Here is a 25,172-nt window from a genome sequence, read left to right as displayed (position 1 = left end):
CACAGTAACTAAATGACAACCGCTGCCAGTTGTTTAAATGTTTTTATTTCCATGTTTTACAGAGTAGGAACATCCTCTTTTTAACTCTCTCAATTCTTTACTCTCCCTAAAATGAAGTGCACTTACACTTCTGCTGAAGCATTTCTGCATGTCGAACAGCAGCTGCTCATTTCTCATTTCTCAGGTTTCAAGTGCCTGTGTGTGTGTGTGGGTGTGGGTTACTAATGAAAGTAATGGAAGGATTGGGACTGTCTAGGACTGTGTGTGTGTGTGTGTGTGTGTGTATGAGGGGGGGGTAACACACCGAGACGCTGAGCAGGCTGTTGGTGGATTTACCTGTGGGAGACGTCTGCTAAGTAACGTTTGGCAAACATCCGGATCCAAAGGAAAGATGCCAGAAGTTGGTGTCAAGCTGTACAAGCAATTTGGAACACACATGCAGACACACACACACACACACACACACACACACACAACAGGAGCAACACCTATGCGACCTTATCAGGAGCAACACCTATGCGATATGGCTGCTTATCCTTCCTTTTACTGAAGCGGTCTTTATATTTCTATTACACACACAGACGTGTGATAGGGAGGTAGACCATTAGTTATTCTTATGTAATCTTCCAAACCTGATATCAACAATAAAGTAAAATCAGGTGATTTTGTACAGGTAAGTGTGAAGTGGTTGTGTAAATGCAACCCCATACAACACACACAATCATTTCCTGACCGTTCATGTTATCGATCCATATCCACCTTTCATGTTGTTTTCATTTACAAGCACAGCACCGTTGCAATATTTGGGTGCAGAAAAAGGCAGTCCTTTACCAAGTGGTCTGTAATAATTGCTTCTTTTTGAAGGCTCTTTGAAGATTAAAACGCTGTTTTTTGTCTGCTTGAGCTTTGAGCTTTGATTCATTCATCAGCTGAGGCACAGACATGATGATTTTTTGCTTGGTGTAATTATACAGAATCCATATTTTCTCTGAAGAAGAAAGTCGTGCTTATCAACAAGCTCAAAATGGAACCTTATACCAATGTCAATCATCTAAAATCACGTGTGTGTGTGTGTGTGTGTGTGTGTGTGTGTATGTTTTGAAACCTCTTACAAAATCAGTGGGTTGCATTTTAAACCCGCAGAGATTGTTTTGCAGGAAATTGTGCCAGAGAAGTCAAATAGACAACACTGGAAGAGAGATTTTTATAAATCTGACTTCAGATTTTGTCTCGTTCTATTTTGCATCAATCTCCAGTGAATTTATTTATTTTTTTTCCATCTTGTGCTGCTATGGGAGCTAACAAGGAAGTTTTGGATGAGTTTCGGACATTGACTCCGGCTCCATTTTCATCCGTTTCCACGATTCCTTGATGTCACACGAGCCATGACATGACATGTGTTATCTTGTACTCGTAGGTTAACTTGCCTCATCTGGCTAAAGTAAAAATACAACCAGGAAAATATTTGAGGCTTTGACACACAAACCCATGCATTCACAGCTAAACTGCTGGTCTTCACTCTGACACACAGAAGCAAATAAATGGACTGTGTTTCTAAACAACGGTCATGAAAGCAGGATATGTTCTCACTAAATAAACAGTGAATTTATCTACATGGGTTTTTTTTAATACACTTCACTGACCAGTGTTGACAGATTCTGGCAGATAAAAATCTGCTAGTAAAGTTAAGCGTCTGTTTAATACGTGCAGACTATATATGTTGACTTTCATCTGAAATTTTGAAACTCATAGAATTTGTGATGAGGATTCATTGTGACATCGTGTTGAGTAATGAAGGGAAGTGAGGATATAGAGAGTGAGACTCTGTCGACATGGTCAAGTTCATTTTCCAAAAACACCTTTAATACTTTGTAATTTGTCACCAGTTGTTCCAAATACAGATAATTAGTCACCTGCATTGAAATTACACCTCAGAGGTTGCAGGATTTTTCTTGAACAGAAGTGTCAACAGCATCTACACCATTGCTTTTAACCCTTTTTTACCAGTACACTGGGACATTTTCCCTGACCTCCAGTTTGATATAAAATGAGGCAGGACTGTTTTTTTTCCTCTGTTAATAACTGTACACAAGATTTTAGTGAAAGATCTTAGCTGCTTATGATCAAGCACTTGGGGCATCTCAGAGAGCAGAAATGAATTTGATATCAGTTACTTTGAAGATAGAAACACTCACTCTCACTCATTTTCTACCGCTTATCTGAACTACCTCGGGTCACGGGCAGCCTGTGCCTATCTCAGGCGTCATCGGGCATCAAGGCAGGATACACCCTGCCAACCCATCGCAGGGCACACACACACACACTCTCATCCACTCACACACTACGGAAAATTTTCCAGAGATGCCAATCAACCTACCATGCATGTCTTTGGACCGGGGGAGGAAACCGGAGTACCTGGAGGAAACCCCCAAGGCACGGGGAGAACATGCAAACTCCACACACACAAGGCGGAGGCGGGAATCGAACCCCCAACCGTGGAGGTGTGAGGCGAACGTGCTAACCACTAAGCCACCGTGCCCCCAAGATAGAAACATTTGTGTGAAAATATATAATATATAAAAACAAATTCTGCCTTCAGGTCCATAGAGCTTGTTTGGGATTGAATTGGCCTCGACACAAATGGAAATTTGGATTTTCATTTCAATCACAAATAGTTTGCAATTCCTTCTGAAAAGTGTCAAAAAAACCTCCATTAAATGCAACCCTTACTTATCCTCACAGGTCAACGAATGGTGATTGTTCCTGTCATTTATTGTCTTCATCTCAGATTATTCACTTGTTTTTCCTAACAGATCAGATTCCCATTTAGGACACTTTGAGAAATGTGTAAGTTCTAGACACTGCTTCATTGCTTTCATTGTATTGTAATAGCGTGTTATAAAAACTGAAAACCAAACAAAGTGATCATTTTAGCTTTACCTGACGCTGCTCTGTGGGGTGTTTGATAGATGATTTCAGCCTCTGTGCCATTCACAAGCTGCTGGTCAAACCTGGCACAGATGGGTGTCACGTTAAGTTGTTTTTTTGGGGGGTTTTTTAGTACATTTTTAACACCCCCTTATTGAAGCAGACTTTAATGAAGAATGCAATGTTAATGAAGAGCAGTGTTAACTCCTTGGTCATATACAAAGCTGACAGTTTAAACAAAATTTAGTTTATTTAGTGTCATGAGGAGAGATTGATCGTCAAAGTTTGGTTTCCTTTTGATCCACACGAATCAATCTAATCGCACCAAGAGCTGGAAATCTGAGAAATTACTGAGCTGGATTTATAGAGTAGAGCACCGGATATAGAGCTGATGTCATTCCCCCAACAAAAGGCTCGGTTTCCAACCTTCTCACTAATGTGGACAGTTCGATTTGTGTCTTTCAAAAGGCAGACTGGATGTAACTCAAACCTACAGAAGAGATCTAGCCTGAAAGAAAATCCTTAAATGGTCTTCATAAGCAAACACCCACAAGCCCACGCCTCACACCACTGTTCCCAAAAGGTTATACACGGGAAATGCACGCAGGAGACAGTGATGTCATTGGCATGATCAATATGAGGCTTTAATGTAATGCTGCCTTATAGCCCACAGCTACACACACACACACACACACACACACACACAGTGTCATGAAAAGACTAGATAACATATTAAACATTTCGGGATCATTATCAAGAAACAAGAGCCAAACCTCAACGCATTAACCTCACAGACTCGCAGCGAGGATGAGTCAGTGCCTTTGTGCTTTTGTGTTAAAAGGCAGGAGGCAGGAGGATTTCTCCTTCATCAAACCTACACTCACCGTTCACTCAGTACAATGTCTAACCCATTAAGCACTTATCGCTCATGTGGAAGGGATTTTTTTTGTTAAATGTGACGTGGCAAAGAGAATCCATGTGTGTATACACTCACTCACACACACACACACTAAGAGCTTGATTAATGCTGAGGTCTTAACTCTTAACTCATAATGCCTGACTTCCAACCAGGAAAAAAATACCCTCTGAGTTGGGATCTCAGGATGTTCCTCTGTGTTTGTCGACGTGGCTGCTCTGGAAAGCACTTCTTACCTTTACCATGTATATACAAGTATACTCAATATGCAATCATGTTAACCGGTTAAATCTAGAACAGTAACTCGACATAACATTGACCTCTGCTTGTTGCTAACCAAAGACAAATATTGAGTTGTCTGAGGGTTTCTCCACTCTGATTGGTCGGCCAGTTTCTCTCTTCTGGATGCCTGGCCGTGGATTGCTGTGATGTGGCATCATCAGGATACTGTCGATAGAGTGAATGTTTTAAACACAGGCTACATGCTAGCTTGTTAAGCTACATGCCAGACTATTCTTCTTGTTCTCTTTGTATTTCATTCATTCATTCATTTTCTACCACTTATCCGAACTACCTCGGGTCACGGGGAGCCTGTGCCTATCTCAGGCGTCATCGGGCATCAAGGCAGGATACACCCTGGACGTAGTGCCAACCCATCGCAGGGCACACACACACTCTCATTCACTCACACACACAAACTACGGACAATTTTCCATAGATGCCAATCAACCTACCATGCATGTCTTTGGACCGGGGGAGGAACCCGGAGTACCCGGAGGAAACCCCCGAGGCACGGGGAGAACATGCAAACTCCACACACACAAGGCGGAGGCGGGAATCGAACCTCCAACCCTGGAGGCATGAGGCGAACGTGTTAACCACTAAGCCACCATGCCCCCCCTTTGTATTTGCCACTTATAAAACTGTATAGCGGTGATGTTGTCTGGATCACACATTATCCTGTCAGTTGTATTTTTACAGACTTACACAGACTGTGCTAGTCATGGCGGTATTCTGTGCTAGCCTGGACTGCCATGTTTGGAGTTGTTGACATCTGGGGGTAGTCTTTGTCGCCGTTGTCACAAATAATCTCATGCCATGTTGCATGAATGTGGTCTTTCTTTAGATGGAGGCAGTGGGCTGTGGTGGTGGGGGGTAATACTACCTCATTCAGCTTTGTCCAAGTCACACTCGGTCATGAGGCATGACGAGGCTTTTAAAAATGCACAGGGTCAAAGAGTCCAAGCTGCAGGGGTGAGGACTCTATTGACCAGCAGTGCAGACAAAACAACAATGTCTGTCTGTGATTTGTCTACATCACAGTGCTGTTCCTACTCATCCCAGCTTTTCATCACAGACACAGACAGATACGTAGTTATAACACACACACCAACAAATTACCTAACTAGATTTTATTATGGCACACAATGGATTCATTAAAGTATATCATGGGATTCAAATGTTTAAAACATTTATTTCCTTTATTGAACAGAGGATCGAGTGTATTTGTGTAGAGGTGTGTGTGTCTGCTAAATCTCTGACAAGCTTGTGCAATACACCAGCAGCTTTCTATAAGGAAGTAAGTCAGATATTTTCACTTCCTTCCCTGCTACTGAAAAAACACCTCCAAAAATGCCTTCTATATATACATATTTATATATAAAACAAGGCTGAATAAATGTTTTTAAAAATAATTCATGTAATAAAATACATAATTCAATATTTGGTTGTTGGTGTTGGTTGTTTTTTTTAAAACAACATGCCTCAGCTAGTCTCACTGATTTACACAGTGTAATAATATAAGGATTAGTGAGCAGCATGAATCTGAATCTTACCTATTTTTCTGGGGAATTTTGTTCACACTGGCTTCTGTTTTTCTAGTTAAAACCTGAAGTCTTCATTAAGATTTGGGTCTAAAAACTGGTCAGTTCTGTAGTACAGTATGTTGCTTCCTTTACTGACATACAAACATCTTTCTGTGTCTGGAGCACAATTTTACTTGTTGGAAATTTCATTATATATTTTTATAGATATATGAGCATGGAGCATTCGGCACTCCAACATGTCCAGCAGGTCGTCTCCACCCCTAGGTGTGTCATATGGCATGTGCATTCACTGGCCTTTCCATATCTGATATTATCAGCTGTGTTTGCATGTTTCTAAAACCCTTCTCTAATGAAAACAGAAAAACAGCCTTAGGCCAATGTGCTTCTTTAAAAACAAACCAGCATCTGCTCGCCCACTCACTTACACGCCCACACTCACACACACACACACACACACACACGCCCACACACACACACACCCATACACACAAACACACATATATTTCCCCAACCTCTATCACTACCACATCCTCTATCATAGGTGATGCGGTGCCTATTTGAAATGTCTTTAGTCCGCCATGATTCATCCCCCACACACTGAGATTCAGTTCATCTTTCTGTTCTTTCTGTTCCTTTAATTGCCATGCTTATAATATTAATATTAGCATGAAAACTGATAAAGAGCAGTGACACAACACTAAACAAAATGGCCCCAGAAGCCCCAATTTCGTAATTATGTGATGTCAACCAAAAGTCTCACAAATCACCTGCAGTAAGCGCTATATACTGATCAGGATAGCAGTGGAATACACCATACATCGGTGCACACATACATTCACACCTAGAGACATTTCATATAGGTATGTTATTGGGAAGTGGGAAGAAACCGGAGAACCTAGAGGAAACCCACACACAAAGAGAACATGTAAAGACCAGGCACTGCAACTCGAGCTCAGGATCGAACCAGGGAGCCTGGAGCTGCCAGGTGTCTCAATCTTCTCCAAATCTGGGAAATCTAATCTTCATGACTTTGTGATGCCCTGTAACCTTTTGGTTGACTAAAAGTAATACTTAGCAGTTGTTTACTGGGTGGGTGTGATGGATATCTTACAGGTAAGCTTACCAGCATACATATGGGTGTTCTCTAGAGTCAAAGAACAAGCACTGGCTGATCAAGTTGTGCTGTTTTCTAATTTGTATAACAGCTTGATTAAATCACTCACACAACACAAGCACCACACATCTTTGATCACTGCTGTATCCATAAAAGCACAAATATTTGAACCAAAAAAGGCTTTGTGCTACATCCAAATTTCATTGGATTGGGCAATACCATGTGTCTATATTAAATGTCTATATGTTGTATATCAGATGATTGAAATGTCAGATGATTGAATATATAGCTGCAGTATCACACTGTTTGTTTTCGGTGCAGCCAACCTGCTGGAAGTTCTCCTTTGAAGACCATAAATACACCCCTGTTAGGACTCCTTTGATGCAAGGCAGATTTACATACCCTGTATTTCTTTGGTTGCAAATATTAATGCCCACAGGAAAACACACGAGTCCCAAGTCACTCAATCAACCAGTTAACCAAATGTAGTTGATAATTGCCTTTGTTTAGATTAGACATACTTAGGTGTGATTAATTTCATCCCTGATGACTACACATCACTAAACACATCACTTTCCAGTGATATTCATTCATTCATTTTCTACCGCTTATCCGAACTACCTCGGGTCACGGGGAGCCTGTGCCTATCTCAGGCATCATCGGGCATCAAGGCAGGATACACCCTGGACGGAGTGCCAACCCATCGCAGGGCACTTTCCAGTGATATGGAGTAAAGTAAAAGGTTTTACCAAGAAACACACACCATGCTACGATTAATAGAAATCTGGATTCTGGAAAGCCATTTCATGGAAGAGTAGTGAATCTTCACAGAAGTAGAAATTCAGAACTCAGATAAGAAGTAATGTTTATTATTCCACCATTAAAAAGAGACTGGGTAAAAGGGAGATGTGAGAGGGACAAGGCAAAAACCACTGAGGAACACTTTTTTGATGATCCATCTAGATCTATATGAAAGAGTGGAAAGTGTTTTGGAAGACATGGGTTCCATTATAACTAGTGTAAAGCTAACACAACAATAAGAGCATCATACTGACAGTAAAACATGGTGGTGGAAGCGTGATGGTGTGAGGATGAATTGATGGAACCGTGATAGTGTTCTGCTCTCTAAAAGAGGTTATACAGCAAGACAATGTTCCAAAGTGCAAGAGCCAGTCTGAATGGCTCAGAAGAAACATGATGTAGATGTTTGATGTAGATGTTTGATGTAGTCTGACCTGAACCCCAGTAAGATGCTGTGACAAGACCTTAAACATTCTGTTTAAAAGTAGCTCAGAAATCCTCCACTGTCATTTGAAAGACTGATCTCCAGAGCATACTATCAGGAGTGTTTGTGGATGCTAAAGGTGGCACAACTGGTTAGTATTGCTCAATATCAGTAATTACTGACCTCTGACCAGGAGAAGTAAAAAAATGTAAAAAAAATTCAAAAAGCCGACCAACAACATCCACCTCATCTCGCAGCTTCTACTCTTGACCTATGGTTATTCTTCTCAAGTTAAGGCTCCAGTTAATGGAACGACAAATCAAGCACAGCAACACTTCTTGCTATTAAATGAGTTATAGATAAATGAAATAAAGATTCTTTTATGATCATGAAAGTCATCACACAACGTTTGTCATCACACAACGTGAGCCAGTAACTTGGACCATGTGACAGACAGCTATTTTACTCCAAGCTGCATTGTTCAGTGAAGCTCCACAATTCAAATTCCTCCATCTGAGACACGTTTTTTGAGTGTGTGTATAATGTGTTTAGAGAGAAAGAGTGTGTGGGTAGAGTAAGTATAGGTTGTATGTGTAGGTTGTGACTATTGTGTGTATAGTGTGTGTAAAGCGAGAGAGAGAGAGAGTGTAGAGTTTGTATAGAGTGTATACAGTGTGTATAGGGTGTGTGGCTTCTGTTTAGAGAAAGAAAATCTTTTTTCTCTCCTTTTCTCCCTTTTTTCTCTTTCTCTCCCTCTTTATCAAAGTTTGGCTCGATTAAACACAGAGTCGAGGTCAGCAGGCTCATTTCCCCTCCAGCACACAGAGACTTATTCAGGCTTGTGTGATTACAGTGACCTGTGACTTGCCCCTTGGCCTCTGCACTATATTGAGGCAGTCTGCACTGAATTGGGTCTCTGGGTCGTCACCTGAAATGTAAAAGACATCATCTGTCAGATGTAATAAGGAGGACAGGCCATGTGGAAATTTTAGACTTTCACACCATTCATCACAAAATGATTCATCTATCAAACATTTTCTTCCTTTTTTTTGTACTTCTCCTTTAAAACATGCAGTCAGCATTTCACACCTCGCTGGTGTGTCTCTGGTTTGTTTTTGTGAACAAAGGAAGTGTGTGTGTGTTGTGTGTGTGTGTGTGTGTGTATATGTGTGTGTGTGTGTGTGTGTGTGTGTGTGTGTGTGTCTGAAAACCGATTTGGGATTTTTTGTCTTATGCAAGCGGTGTATGCTTAAGGCATGAATTTTAAAATTCAGGCACAAGGTCAAGATTGTTTTCCTGATCAATATTGATTCAAGTGAGTGTATAGTCTTCAATCATAACAATGAATGCACAAAATTAGCTTTAGCTTGAGTGTGTATAATGTGTGAAGATTGTGAAGAGAGCATATAAAATGTGTTTAAAGTGTGTATAGTGTGTAGAGTGTGTATAGAGTATGTAGAGTGGATTTGTAGAGTGTATACTGCATATGGAGTGTGTATATAGTGTGTAGAGTGTGTATAGACTGTATACAGTGTGTATAGAGTGTGTATAAAGTGCATATAGTGTGTAAGGTGTATACAGTATGTAGAGTTTGTATCGGGTGTACACAGTGTGTAGATTGTGTACAGAGACTATACAGTGTATAGAGTGTATATATAGTGTATATAGTGAGTAGTGTGTGTATAGAGTGTATACAGTATGTAGAGTTTGTATAGGGTGTACACAATGTGTAGATTGTGTACAGAGTCTATACAGTGTATATAGTGTGTATATAGTGTATATAGTGTGTAGTGTATAGAGTGTATACAGTATGTAGATTGTGTACAGAGTCTATACAGTGTATAGAGTGTATATATACTGTAGTGTATATAGTGAGTAGTGTGTGTATAGAGTGTATACAGTATGTAGAGTTTGTATAGGGTGTATACAGTATGTAGAGTGTGTACAGAGACTATACAGTGTGTAGAGTGTGTATAGAGTGTATATAGTGTGTAGAGTGTGTATAGAGTGTGTAATGTGTATACAGTATGTAGAGTTTGTATTGTGTGTACACATTATGTAGATTGTGTACAGAGTCTATACAGCATATAGAGTGTATATATAGTGTATATAGTGAGTAGTGTATAGAGTGTATACAGTATGTAGAGTTTGTATAGGGTGTACACAGTATGTAGACTATGTACAGAGTCTATACAGTGTATTGAGTGTCTATATAGTGTATATAGTGAGTAGTGTGTGTATAGAGTGTATACAGTATGTAGAGTTTGTATAGGGTGTACACAGTATGTAGAATGTGTACAGAGTCTATACAGTGTATATAGTGTGTATATAGTTTATATAGTGTGTAGTGTATAGAGTGTATACAGTATGTAGATTGTGTACAGAGACTAAACAGTGTATTGAGTGTATATATAGTGTATATAGTGTGTATATAGTGTGTAGAGTGTGTATAGAGTGTATATAGTGTGTAGAGTGTGTATAGAGTGTATATAGTGTGTAGAGTGTGTATAGAGTGTATACAGTGTGTAGAGAGTGTATAGAGTGTATACAGGGTGTATACAGTATGTAGAGTGTGTACAGAGACTATACAGTGTGTAGAGTGTGTATAGAGTGTATATAGTGTGTAGAGTGTGTATAGAGTGTATACTTTATGTAGAGTTTGTATAGGGTGTATACAGTGTGTAGATTGTGTACAGAGTCTATACAGTGTATATAGTGTGTATATAGTATGTAGAGTGTGTATAGAGTGTATACTTTATGTAGAGTTTGTATAGGGTGTATACAGTATGTAGAGTGTGTACAGAGTCTATACAGTGTGTAGAGTGTGTATAGAGTGTATACTTTATGTAGAGTTTGTATAGGGTGTATACAGTATGTAGAGTGTGTACAGACTCTATACAGTGTGTAGAGTGTGTATAGAGTGTATACACTGTTGGTGTCAAACGACTTGGTGAGACTTTATTTGTCCTTACAGTGGTTTTTTTTATTAAGCAGATTTCCATGTGCCTCATGTTACAGTGGAGTTAATGCTTAAATTGGCGTAGGCCGTGAAGCATTTTGCGTCACTGCTGTCCTCTGCAATGACGAGCCTTAACTGAGTCAGCTTGTTGCATGCACACACACACACACACACACACACACACTTAATGACAAGGGCCAGACAGAAAAATCACAAAGAAAAAAAACATTTTATTTATGTTTATGCTGCAAATATTTACTCATTGTTAATGTTCTAATTAGTGCACTCACACACACACACACACACTTAATGACAAGGGCCAGCAGACACGTTACAGAAGAAAAAAACAGTTTTAAAGTTTATGCTGCAAACATTCACTCATTTTCTGTGTTCTAATTCACTCACACACACAAACTCTCACACACACATACACTCACAGCTGATATTGATTTTCAGATTACAGGCAAAACACCCAAACTGGATTTGCCTGCTTGACATCTTCAGGAGCCAGTCAGCAGATACACCGTTACACCCTTTTCAAAACACAGAAGACTTATTATTATTATTATTATTAAGTGTCAAAAGGTTAAGTTAAGATTTGCTCAGTTTTAGCTTTCACATTTGGAAATAAAGCACAGAAAATGTGATAAAATTGCAGGGTTTTTTTGTTTTGTTTACAGCTCCAAACAGGAATGAAGGAATAATGACCACAGGGCCGTGTGGCTAAACACACAAACACAAGAAACGTTCATTTCTCTGCTGATTACCAGGTTGTGTGATCAGGCCGGTTGATTACAGTGTGCGAAACCAGCCATTAAAAGTTTAACGATGCAATGCAGGCCAGCCCTGTGTTGAGAAGACTGCTGAAATGTGTGTGTGTGTATGTGTGTGTGTGCTGAACAAAAAACAATAAAATTACATTCCCCATCCAATATTTTCTGCATCTCATGGATTATATGTTATCTGTTTTATGCCAAATGCTGTAGAGAATTCACACACACGGCACACTTCACACACTGCTCCAAAGAATGTGTATAGGATGTGTATAGTGCATATAGAGTGTCTAGAGTGTGTTTAGAGTATATAGAGTATATATATAATGCATATAGAGTGTGTAAAGTGTATAGAGTGTGTGAAGAGTGTCTCTAGCATATGTATAATGAATATAGAGTGTGTGTGTGTGTGCTGAATAAAAGTTCTGGACCATTTCTACATGATAAACTTACAGCTCTAATATGAGCCAGCCTGCTCCTGAAACACACACAAACACACACACACACTCACACACCTTCTAAGGGCTGTGACAGATTTAGCCACCACCAGGCCACTCATATTACATAAGACACCCCGGACACAGGCCTGTAATCTAAAAGAAGCCTCTGTAAGTGTGAAGTTTCAAGAATGTCTTAGAGGCGACACATCGGGACATGAACGAGAATGACAAAATTCTTCAGCAGTAGGAGATGCCTTTGTGTATAATTCACTGCCTCACCCGTCCTCAGGTGGCACAGTGGGTCACGACTCAAAGTCACTGCCTCACAGCTCCAGGGTCACCGCATCAACACTGAGATCAGATTGGGTTCCTTAGCTACATGGGTTTCTTTCCAGCTCCCAGCTTGTCTTTCAAACACACAGAAACAATTTAACCAGTCGATGTACTTAGAGAACGTTGGAGGAAACCAGAACAGACCCATCGCATGTTTATAATGCTCCAAAAGTCTCAGGGTTAAGTTGCAGTGCACATGTTCTCCTGTTTTGGAATCTCATCCCTGAAGTCTTATTCAGTACTGATTAAAAAAATTCTACCCATGTAAACAAAGCTCTTTCTGCTGTTGCTCCACAATACATTACTGACAAAGCTTATTCTTCTTCTAGAAAGATCTAAGATCTTCTAACTTACTTCTATCTGTTTGGTCTCAAGCTTTAGCTTTGGTTCAGTCCTAAACTCTTTCAACAACAGTTTCCCTTTTCATCTGAGGTCTGCACCACACTATAAATGTGATTTAAAAATAAAATTGAACTTGACTAGACATGGAAAATTTCTGTACAGGCTTCTTCCTCCTCCATTACACCACATACACATATGTTCTCCATCCTTATAGACATAAGTAGTGTAGAAGGAGTTTATAAGCAAACGGTGAACTGCACATGTTTTTCCATGTCCCATAAGCCCTCTCACTGAGCCGCCAGCCCAGCCAGGCAAATGCAATGAAATGCATTCCTTATTCAGACATGATATTTATCAAGGAGTTGGTTTTGGCCTTCGACTGAACAGCGGCACGAGTAAAACCCTGAATGGCACACGGGTCAGCTGACTCGACCAACTGTGCTGCTTTCCATAACGTCCATGTGAGAAAAGAGACTGTCCATGTGTCAAAGAGAAAAGGCAAAGACACTTATAGGAATAAACTAACAGCCGGCCATAGGGACTGTTAACAAATATACACAGGAACGGAAAATGTCACTGGTCTGGAAAGGGATTCCGGGGTAATATCACACATCGGGCATTTCCTTGTTTTTAAATTGACCATTTAAACAGCACTAAATTTGTTCAAAAACACAGGAATGAATGTGTTTGCTGTTAGAATAATCTCCACTCTTCTCTCTGGAAATCAGTGATCATTCAGACACAAGAACATTAGTGAGATCAGACACTGTTGTTGTAAGAGTGAGGAGGTCTCGGGTGCAGGGTTGAGTCAGAGTCAGGGCTCTGTGCATGACACTCTAGTATTTCCACTTCCAACCTTAACACACCATGTCTTAATGGAGCTCTGTGGTTTGTGCACAGGGGCATTGTCATGCTGGAACAGGGGTTGAGTCTTTTAGTTCCGGTGTAATTACAGCAAACAGAGACATTGGCACAACAGTGTGCTTCCAAAATTGTGTTAACAGTTTGGGGAAGAATCACATGTAGGTGTGATGGTCAGGGGTGTACGTACTTTTGGCCTTATAATGTATATCTCTACCAGACGTAAATAGCACCAGTCATTAATTTATCTCTTATTATCAAATAAACTTGAAAGATGTTGCTAAAATAAATGATTGCTCTTGCTCATTCTTCATTTTCTCATTCTTTTCCCCTAACTTATGTATTTATCAAGCATGCAGTGACATGATGTGGATCTCAGAAGCAGCTCGGGTTCCTGGTGGTTGATCCTACTGACCACAGCATGCATCACCAAAGTGCCAAGTCATGTGCGAACCGGAACACGTCCCATTACGAGTCACTAAAATGAGACGGTTTGAACTAACCACATGATCAACATGAGCAAAATGTTTTTTGCACAGTAAAATCGATGGAGAAAACATCTGGAGAAAATCATCAAATGTTATGATGACACTGTACTAAGACGGTGCCTCAAAGAATTAAACATCATTAAGCAAGGAAATAATAGGATAATAAATGTGGGTGTAGAAACCGGGGGCTGGTCTTTCCAGACATGTTGGACCAATTGACTGGTTTTATTGCTAGAGAAGAAATGGACCATTTGGTGCTAAAACAAAACCAACCTCCCTGGAAACCTGCCCTGTTAATGCATAAGCATACAAATGGTCTTATTCTGTTTAAGTTTTAACCAAGTTATGCGTTTTCAGTGTGAGCGTAGTGGATTAATGATTAGCATGTTTGCACATATCTCCAAGGTTGGGGTTTGAGTCCAGCCTCTGTTTTGTGTCTATGTGGAGTTTTCATGTTCTCCCTGTGCTTCAGAGGTTCTCCAGTTTCCTCCACCATTCCACTAACGTGTGGTGTAGGCTGACTGCCATTTCTAAATTGTGCGCTGTGATGTGTTGCCACCCCATCCAGGGTGTCCACCACTTTATACCCAGAGAACGCAGGGATAGACTATGGACTCCATGTAGTACTACAGAACACAGATTAGCATTAATTAAAACCGGTCATATTTACAATTATAATTTCCAGGAAGAATTTCTCTGCACCTCATATTAATGAAGATATAACACAAAAATCTGATAAACTCAATTATATACTGGGTTTTTAAACCATTATAATAAAATAGCACAGACCAGATTGAGAAACTCAATTTGATGGCCTGTTAGTGCCAGAAAGAGAAAGAAAAGGTCAGTGTGACATGCATCAAGCATATTTCAACATTCTCAATCTCTCTCTGGCCTTTTCTTTTCTTTACTGACTAAACTACTAACTTTCCATCTCTAGATGCAAACAAATGCCTGAAAACTCTGAATTAAACTGTATATTCTTCCTGTAACTGGCTACACGTGTTCTGGTAAACACCACCAGTGAGGATTAAACTGATCGACACGAACAGATGGGATGCTAATGACTGAAGAACATCTGTGGAGATGTACTACTGAGACACTTGTTCCTTTGATGAGAACATTGAACAGATTCTTATATTATCTTCCTCATATTCATACGTGCTGATAAAAAGAAAACACTGGCTGGCTTGCGACAGCATATTTAAGCAACAGCTTGGATTTTCACATGAACAAGACAAGAGATTTTACACAACTCTACTAGTTCACAGCAGCAGAGCAATTATGCTTTTTTTTTTTACTCTGGGTCTTACACCCACAGCAAATTTATGACTATTAGAACCAATGTACATCACACACCTAATAGATCATCTTTAAATCTGAAAACTGGTACTATAGTTCATACAGTTAATCAGCACAGAAATCTGTAAATACCCTGGAGTTGTGCATTCAGGCATTTTCACACTGATATTTTGAGAGAGTTTGTGTTCTTTAAATTCTAGTCCTCTCTGGTGTCCCAACTACTAAAGACTGCAGGTCCACTCCTAGGTGTGTTCTTTAAATCAAGCTGGAACATGAACACAATACTTGGTGACAAACATTCCCTGAACTAGAACTGATAAGACCTTTTATTTTTTTTAATTGGAAAATTGTTTTAGTTTGATGCTGCTGCCCCCTGGTGGAATTATTCACTGAAAATCCTAAATTAATAAACTTTCAGGATAAACCTGATTATTTACACAAAAGGTAACAAAGAATCTGTGAATCCGGAAACAGAGTGAATTTGCACATCATCTTTTATTCAGGCACAAAGAGGGACCCACATTTGGTTAGTTTGCCTGATTGGCAATCAGCATTCAAATCAATCACAACAGTCACAGTGTCACCTTTTAAAGTGCTCATTGTGTCAAGTATTCAGATTAATCTACATTCATACAAGCGATTCAAGTGCTCAGTAACCAGAAAGAAAAGGCACAGTTAGCAGACATGGCTTCACAACATGTATGGCTCTGAAAAAAAGCCAGCATTTAAATTAAGGGTGTCTGTAAGTTGGAAATCCACACAGACTAACCTGCCTCAGAATTAGCAGACAAATGTCACCACATCTACTTTATGCTACTTTGTGCAATAAGGAATGGAGGGGAAAAAAGTGCTGTGAGTGATTTAACAGGCAAGCCAAAAGATCCAAATCAACATCCCAGTGTACAGTAGAGTTGATAAACTCAGTCCGGGTAGAGCAGGAAGCCTGAGAAGGTGCTGTACTTCCAGCTACTGCCATAGATGGCGCCACGGTGGAGGCGCAGCCAGATGTGATCGCCGATGCGCAGAGGCAGCACGGCGTGGTTGCTGGCCGTCTCGTGGTCGGGTGCGCCGTCGTTGGCGTACGCCGAAGCCACAACCTCATCATTGCGCATCAGATTGATATAAAGCGGCACACTAATGGCCAGCTTAAGGATGTGGAAGAAGAAGACATATGTGCCTGCTGCCGGGCAGGAAAAGTGGCCAGAGGGCGCATCAAAAGCACCACCTAGATTGCTGTGGAGAAGATCGAAGGCGATGGGCTGATCCAGAGTACCCGGTGCCAAGTTTGTGGCACGGGCAGCTGAAAAGGCCACACGAATTTGGGGGTACACATGCATTAGGGTGTGAGGAGGACCAGTGATTGGTGCACCAGACCCCGCGATGGTCAGCGTGTCACCATGAGCAGAGTCAATTATGTAGGTACCCTCACGATCTGGGCTGCTCACCTGGGAAGAGTCACTCCAACCTGATTTGCACACAATTTACTTTTTAGACACGATTTGAACAAAAATCTTCCTTAGAGTGGAAGCCGAGAAATGAGCAACACGTACCAACTGAGCTGGTCCTCCGAGCTGCTGTGCCTCCGGTACGTTTAAGACTCGGCTGATACCCGTTTTCCTTTGTAAAAAAAAATCATTTAATCCAGCATCAAACTGCTCATTCCAGATGAAAAATGGCTGGGTGACTAAGACCCAAGAGATGCGATGTCGTACCTGGGAGGTGTACAGAACTGATCCAGTGTCACGTTGGGTCTGGGCACTAAAACCTCCTCCAGGTGCACGTGCGTTTACTCTGTGCACCTCATAGCCACCTGGGAAACAAAAATACTACATTTCAACCAAGTCACACATGGAAATAAATCTTATACTTTATTACCCAAACCAACAGCCCCATCAACTCCCGTAACATCATTAAGAAAAAAAAAATTTTCAAATCAGCAGAAGAAAGTATATGAAGGAGCAAGAGGTAAAGTCCAGAGGAACACAAAAGGAAAAAGTGTAGAAAGAAGATACCTCTGGAAGCCCCAGGTGAGCGGAATGAGGAGTGAGAGAGTCCTCTTGTACCATGTGTCATACCTCTGAGCGTACTGCGGGGGTAATAATGCTGCACCAGACTAGACTGAGGGGCAGAATATGGACCAGGAGATGAATAAACCTGACTGGTAGCGCTGATCTCGCTTTCTGAAATGTATGCACTCTCTGTGGGGAGGGGGAAAAATAAATAAATAAAGAAGAAAAAAAACAAATCTGCACTTGTAATTTCTACCCAATGAACAAAAACTGGGAATTTTTTCCCCCTCTCAAAGTTAGAACAAATGCACCCTTTTTTTTTTACCCATCTGCAGGTCTTCTTGCGGCAGGCTGAGCTCCGGTGGGGTCTGTGTGCTCACGGTGGAGTGGCTCAGTGTGCTTGCAGTACTGTAACTCAGACACACTGATCCTAAAAAGCCACTTTCGTCAGTTTTCACCTCAGAGCTCCTGGTCATAGGAACCTTTCCGCTAAACACCTATACCACAGACACTGCGTTCAGCGTAGAGTTTAAACAAGCCATTTCGAAACATGCACGTGTTTAATACAGAACACTGACTGAGTGCAGGCTGCTGAAGGACGTGGTGCTGGTTGTGGGTAGAGATCGTCTACTGGGTGGAGTGGTGAAGGTCTGCGCCAGAACAGTCGGGGGAACTTCTCCATTAGAGAGTGGCTGCTTTTCTGTCTGTAATACACATGTTAAAATAACAGTTGTGCAATGTTGGAATGTCCAAATCCAAGTGTAAATTTACTATGACTTCATACAGGCAGCATCCATGGTCCAAGAGAGCAAAACTAGAGTGGGAGGGGCTTACTCCCTCACATCATAGCAACATTAGCCAATCAAGAGCATCTGTGAGCTCATTTTTTATATTACTTGAATTATTGATTGATTACAATCTTGGTTTTCTATATAAAAACCAGATTGTAAACACAAGATCCCATCCTTTTCTGGGATCTTTGGTGTATTATTTCATCCTCATATTTTTAAAAGAAAAGAGTAATACACACAGTAAACGAGTCGATCTCAAACTTCTAGCAGTGCCTGATCATTTTTGTTTAAAGACAGCTGTGGCGTAGCCTCCAGTCATAGTTTCCTCATAGTTTGGGGTTTTACAGTGAGCAACAAATATTTAAGTTTATGGAAGAAATAAGTTAGAGGTACTTCATGCATCCAGACACAACAAGCTTGTTCTGTTCGCGTGCATTGTACGAAAGGTTAAGAACAAACTGCATCAAGGAACGAGAGGCTCACATGTGGTCCATCTTCAGTGTGCAGCTTCAGGTCTGTGGTGTCTGTGAGTTGATTTCCATTAGCCAGAGGGCTTTGGGCATCTCCAGAATGCTGGTGGCCATGAATGGGAGTCGACTGGCATGAAGGAGAAAAACAGACCCACAAAGATTCATGAATCCAATCCAAAAACATTTAAATCTTGGAATTTTTGTTTTGACACTTACATTCTGAGATGGAGGCATGATGTCAGCTGGGATCATCTGTTCTCTCTGAGCTGCAGAACAAACAAAACTTTATACAAGTTCTCCAGGGCCACAGCTGTCAGCTGCAACAGGTCTATTATACTATATTTGTACCGTGTATCGAATTGAGGATTATACCAGGAGCCAGACCCAGCGCTCTGCTTTGGCTGTTTCCAGGCATGGCTTCTCCATCCAGCAAAGAGTCCTGAGTGGGGACACAATTCTCTCTAGGATTTATTCATTCATCTCTTAGTAAAGCTTTGCTTCACAGCATACAGCAAACAAACCATTTTAGAAGTGCAGGGTTAAAAAGATTTAAAAGCAGTCATCCACCAGGGAAAAATTACTTGCACTAAATATCCATTCCCTCTTAAGCACAGCTTAGCAAAGTCTATCACGTGAGGCTTTTCTTTTCACTCAAGTTTTCTATGGAAACTGGGAATAATGCTCAAAACAAATTGTAACAAATGGTAAATTTGGGAAGTCTGGTTGCACTTTAGATGCTGTAGCACTATAGGATATTGTTAAATTTCTCTCAGTAAAAAATAAAAAGACTCCTATAAGCATCTGTAGCAGAGCAATCACTTCAGTGAAAGGGAGAGAAGAGTGATTTCACTTATTGATTCCAGACACTGGTGGAATTCTGTCTGTAGAAGAAAAAAAATCTAGATGAATGCATGGGCAGCAGGGTGGCATTGCTGCTGCCCCAGTGCCCTGTGGTGGTGCCACTGCTTCTCTAACGTGGAGCCAGGAATCCAGATGATTTGAGTAAAACCTGCTTGAAGACTAGACAAAATTTGGAGCAGTAGCACCAAAGCAGGCAGTTGAACGTTTAGCATGTTATTAGCTGATGACCATCAGGTTGTACAAGGAAGAAATTTGCTGCCTCACCTCAGGGCAAAGGACTGCCAATTCCTACCAGTTGTCATTGTACAAAGTCATTGTCAATATACAGCCTCACACCCTGTTTGGCAGTGTCCCCATCAAACTTCTTAACTTGTGAGGTTTACTCACAATGACATGCACCAAATTTGTTAATGAGCTGACAACACTTGTGGGAGGAGATGCAAAAAAAGAACCGATTGAAAATGATGGAAAATCTAATTAAATTACTTTAGAACGCATTAACTCGTTTCCACTCAGGGAATTTCAGAGATGTCTGGCTTTTTACTTTCACAGTTCAAGACTTAACAAAAAAAATTGGGAAGGAAGGGGTGAGCATCCACACTGTACTTCCAAATTCAACCCAAATTTTATCCGATGGTGGCCATACAATGTTGGCAGCACTTGGCCCAAATTGTTCCTTTCCTCAGTCAGTATGCCAAAATTTTTACCAGAAGGGTCTATACTCAAAAATAAATAAATAAGCCCATCACAATGTGATGGCCTTAGGTAATACTGCCTGAGGTTAAACCATAAACATCCAGTAGATGGTGATCTTCAATCTACCAGCTAGTTCTTTTCAAGAAAAGAAATTAGGCAAAATGGAAAAAAAGTTAGTCTAATTAGTTACTTACAAAACAAATGCCAGTCATTAAATAGAACAAAACGGGTATAACAGCATGCTGCTCTGCACCTGCATAAAGCTGAAGGAGCCAGTTATCTGGTCCATCAGGTGGTCCAGCTGTTGTCTGCGCAATGCAGGATCCTTAGCCAGAGAGGATGGAGAGTTAAACACCTCCACGGGTCCAGCCCTCTTAACCTCGCCATCCTATTGTAACAGATGATTATTAGTGCGTGTGAGAAAAGGGCATTTAAATAAAATAAATAAAGTGGAGAAACATGCTTACTGATTTAGAGCCTTGGCTTCCTTTATTTTTTATCTGCCGTTTCTTTAAACAGTAAAAAACAAGAAAGTGTCATTATTTGATAAAGCAACCAAAAAGACATTTCAAACGCAAGGGCCACCTGTTTGCTCGTAGCAGCAGACTTCAGTGTGACCATGGATTTGGGTATGAATCCTGCTGGTCCTTTCCAAGGCTTCTGTAGCACCGGTTTGGAGGGTACTGCTGGATCAGAAAACTCCATATCCCAAGAGTCTGGTGGTTCCTGTTCCTTCACGGTTACAAACTCAGACTTCCAGGTTGGTGACTGCACCTTCATCTCCTTGCCCTGACCCAGCAAGGGCCTGGTGAGGTCACGCTCCATTATGTAGCGTCTATTTAAAAACTGGCATCATTCTAAAGTTACTGACACACTTCAGCTCAAAGAATAGAAATGTTAGAGTTTTTTTTAAAAAGCTACAGCAATGCTAAAGTTCCCAGCAGTAAGGTGAATAATCTGTAGGTTCGTTAACATTAGTTGTTCTTACCTGCCGTGAAGCCACGTCAGATTTCAAACTGTCCCCTGCTGCAAGGGAAAACACCAGATCACACAATAAGTCACATCAACACGTTCACATGCTACTCTACCGAGGTTTCCCCTCAGGAAGCTCACCCGGCAACATGCCTGATGTAGACAACGCATCAGGAGTTTGTTCCTCACTCTTCTTGGTATCTTTTTTAGGCTCTGGAATACGATCAAATAAACCAGAGTCCACCAGACTGAGAATCTTTTCCTTCAGACATTTATCTTGGAGGGAGAGGGAAAGAAAAAGAAAAAAAAAACCAAAGTAATAAAGTGAGTTAACAAGAATCTCAATTTCATGAATCGCTTACAGAATTATTGGCACCCTGCATAAAAAAAGCCTTCATGCAAAAGAAATGACATTTCTTTGTCAACAATAGCTTCGCTCTAACAATTTGAAGGACTTTTTAAAAGTCAAGCCATGCAAACTTTTTTTTTTTTTAAATATCATTTATGAAGCTTTTTTAGGGAGCCAATGTTCCAGTGCACCGTTAGGACATGCTAAAATCAAACCCTTGATTTAAACGCTATTAATCCATTACTAAAACCTGGTTGCCTCTGCCAGGAGGTTCAGACTTGGCCACATAATATCGAAGAGAGCCATACAAATGAATAAAGTCTCCCAAGTAGAAAAGCAACATCTATACAAGTTCAGGATGGAGAAGTGGACAAAGATCACCCTTTCAACATCTCCAGGCTTGTTAGATGTTACACTTCAGTGCGTTTCTGTAAATGCTGAGAATTTTCATGACAGGACTATTAATTGAAGGTTTAAATGAAATTACTAAATTTTCAAGGAGGTGGCACATATGAACATTGCAGAGATGTGTTAATGCTGTAATAAGTGTGAACACACAGGTTGAACCAGCAACTGGTTTGTCTTTTCCATCCAGTAGGTCCAGGTAAACAAACGAGGCCTGTTCCATCTGATCCTCTAATCTGAGAAAACAAGACATGGCTATAACACTTCTACGAATAACAGTCCATGCCATTTTTTATTTTGCCCAAAAATAAACAAAAATAAAGCCTCCAGAAAAACATTGCCCCACATACAAACCTCATGTTCTCATCCCGCTTGCAAGCCAATAACAAAGCCAGGTTCAGCAGCTTCTCCACTTCCTCCGCAGACAGGAAGCGAGCATGTTCACGCGTGCTGAAGGTTTTCCTGACATCGTGTCTCTGGAGACTACAAAGGACATACTGCACCTGCAGCATCATACTCAGACGCCTTTGTTCCGCCTCGGCCATCTGGACCTGCTCGTGCAGCATGGCCTTCCTCTGAACCGTCAACAGCTAACAGAGAGAGAGGGATATTAAAAATGCTGAAGGGAAATTTAAAAAAAAAAAAAAAAAAAAAAAAAAAAAAAAAAAAAAAAAAAAGGAGGAACGGGATCTGTTCTTACATCCTGAGTGAGCGCACAGAGGGTTTTCTGTAACTCTTTGGCGAACGTCAGGTTGTGAACCACTTCTTCATACCTCCCTACCGCATCCTGCAACAGGACAACTTTTTAAATAGCCAAAAAAATAATAAGAATCTCAAATCAGTTAAAGAATTCTGAGAAGAATCACCATTTGGTCTTGATTCAGCTTTTCACCATTCTTCAGCCGCATTTGGTAGCCTTCCAGCTTGAGCTGCACATGTTACCATGGAAGTTTTCAACAAATGAACATTTATGTCTCTGGAAGTTGGCAGGTATTAATGAGCTTACGATGCACACAATGCAAAGCTACCTTCTTTTTCTCAATGTTGCGGATCTTGTGCCTGAGGCAGATGAGCCCGTCCTCAATGTAGGTCTCGTATCCGTGGTAGACGGTGGATGAGGGGTTCAGGGCGAACTGCAGGGCTGTAAGCGAGTGAGGAGAACCTGTGCCCGGGCTGCCATCTCGCCCGCCATCCCTTTCTTCCATCAACTCTGAGAGAGCCGTGGCATCCGAGGATTGAACCCTGAACAGCTGAACCATGGTCCGTGTCTCTCTAGAGCAGAAGAAAATATCAAACTCCCATTGCATTTCAGAGACTATTCAACAAATACAAACTCAACAGTTTTAATTCTTCATTTTCACTCTACACCGACAAGCCATTTAATGAAAACGCAGAGGCGGTCGCTTAGTTAAATAACAGCACCCACATCCTGAACTACACACAGACGTACATCTTTTAGAAGAAACCCAGTCTTTTAAAGCAGGTCACTTCACATACACCAGAGCTTGCACTTGCATTAAGTCAGTACATTTAGACGGAGTGTGGCAGTGTGAGAGAGGAACTTTGTGCCTCTGACTAAGCAAATGTGTGCCAGGCTCCAGAATCATCCACATCAAACTGCAGCCAAACTGCACAACAGTCACTCAGTGCCACCGCCCAGTATGGAGGGGAAACCCCCATCTCTGTCTAGCGTTTTCTGCTGGAGATCATCATCATCATCATCATCAGCTGACTAATAACCTGAACACCATCACAAACAGAGTACAAATAAAAGCGTTCACTGACCTCATGCGTCTCTTCTGCTGTGAATGCAGCCGTTCAGAAAAAAGAATGAAATGAGGGGAGGTGGGGAAGGGAGAGAAAGAGAGAGAAAAAGAGAGAGAAAAAGAGAGACAGAAAGATACAGCAGTTGGTGAAAGGGAGGCCAATCATGAGCTTTCGCTCACCTTTTTATGCACTCTCATCAAGGGAATCTCGGCAGCTGCGAGAGCAATCATGACGTCATAACGCTAATGGGTGCAAAAGCCGCGCTCGGTGAGTCGTATGGAGGGCCAAAATGGTCAAAAATGTTGCTTGGGCCGTTGGCGGTATAACGGAGATTTTCACACCAGTGATGTAACTGAATTGTGTTCTAAACAAGTTGGATCCAGTAACATCGCAGGAGCTAGAACGTGAGAGTGGTTATCAGCACAGTTCTGATTCAACTGGAGGCATAATGTTCAATAACCAGATGTTCAGTTTATTCTGCTCCATTTGGGGAAATAGATCCTGTAGAAGCCACACTCACCTTGAAGCTGATCAGATAGCATAGATCGATTAGTACCTCTTTATGTGAAAAAGTACTTCTGGTGATTGGAAATTCTGGAAATTGCCTTCTCCTTCAGAGAAGCTTTCGTATTGAAAACAAAAAAGGTAACGATACAATTTTCAGGATGACTTGGAGAAGAAGTATGAACCGTGACAAGATCGAAACGAAACAAAAATAACACGCAGAGATAGCACCTCAAGGTTTACTGAGACCAACCGGGAGTAAGTATACAGTATAAAAGTGTAGCATGTGGTTATCTATTCGCAAACAAAAGATGTCAGCAGAAACAAACACGGAAAAGTGGTCCATGCTAATTGGTGAATTTGTTATGAAAAGCGTTATCTAAATTATGGAAGAAGAAACTGTCACGGAGCGTCTGTGAAGAAAAAACAGAACAGAAAGAATTTCTAGGTCAAAACAAAGGATATCACAGTCATAAGATGAGGTCATAAACAACTGGCATTAAACAGTCAGCCCAGTGCAGAGCGTGCCTAGATATATTCAGAATATATCAGGTAAATTCCTGAAAAGTATTGTTTGCCCTGTCCATAGATGGCATGTATTAACCATAGAACACAGATAACTGTGGTTGTACTACATATAGACAGTCTTGGAATGTTGCTTGACCAATCAGATTAGTAAACCGGAGCTATATATATATATATATATATATATATATATATATATATATATATATATATATATATATATATATATGTGTGTATATATGTGTATATGTATATGCAGTATATATCTGCATGAATGAATAGGATCAAAATCTCACTTGCATTTGTGCTGTTGTAC

The 25,172-nt window shown here is 40.8% G+C and overlaps 1 protein-coding gene across 3 annotated transcripts; it reads right to left on the bottom strand.

The window, feature by feature from the left end:
• Window positions 1-15,983: 15,983 nt before the first annotated feature.
• Window positions 15,984-23,973, bottom strand: caprin2 (caprin family member 2). Of its 3 annotated transcripts, none has more exons than XM_060887443.1 (20): window positions 23,846-23,973; window positions 23,089-23,332; window positions 22,927-22,989; window positions 22,761-22,847; window positions 22,415-22,650; window positions 22,214-22,296; window positions 21,448-21,582; window positions 21,323-21,360; window positions 20,920-21,180; window positions 20,802-20,843; window positions 20,588-20,722; window positions 19,126-19,216; window positions 18,994-19,043; window positions 18,791-18,904; window positions 18,095-18,220; window positions 17,842-18,013; window positions 17,520-17,705; window positions 17,220-17,317; window positions 17,058-17,124; window positions 15,984-16,972 (listed from the first exon to the last, which is right to left on the bottom strand). In XM_060887443.1, exons 1-20 carry the CDS (start codon window positions 23,848-23,850, stop codon window positions 16,428-16,430), a joined length of 2,778 nt encoding a protein of 925 aa, XP_060743426.1. In that variant the 5' UTR covers window positions 23,851-23,973; the 3' UTR covers window positions 15,984-16,427. The 3 variants fall into 3 exon arrangements, with proteins under 3 accessions (XP_060743426.1, XP_060743428.1, XP_060743427.1); XM_060887445.1 differs by having other exon boundaries at window positions 17,583-17,705; XM_060887444.1 differs by having other exon boundaries at window positions 19,150-19,216.
• Window positions 23,974-25,172: the final 1,199 nt, after the last annotated feature.

This window comes from Tachysurus vachellii, chromosome 14 (genome assembly GCF_030014155.1).
Source record: "Tachysurus vachellii isolate PV-2020 chromosome 14, HZAU_Pvac_v1, whole genome shotgun sequence".
Lineage (NCBI taxonomy): Eukaryota > Metazoa > Chordata > Actinopteri > Siluriformes > Bagridae > Tachysurus > Tachysurus vachellii.
The sequence above is the reverse complement of the archived record's forward strand: the minus strand, read 5'-3'. Positions and strand labels throughout refer to the sequence as shown.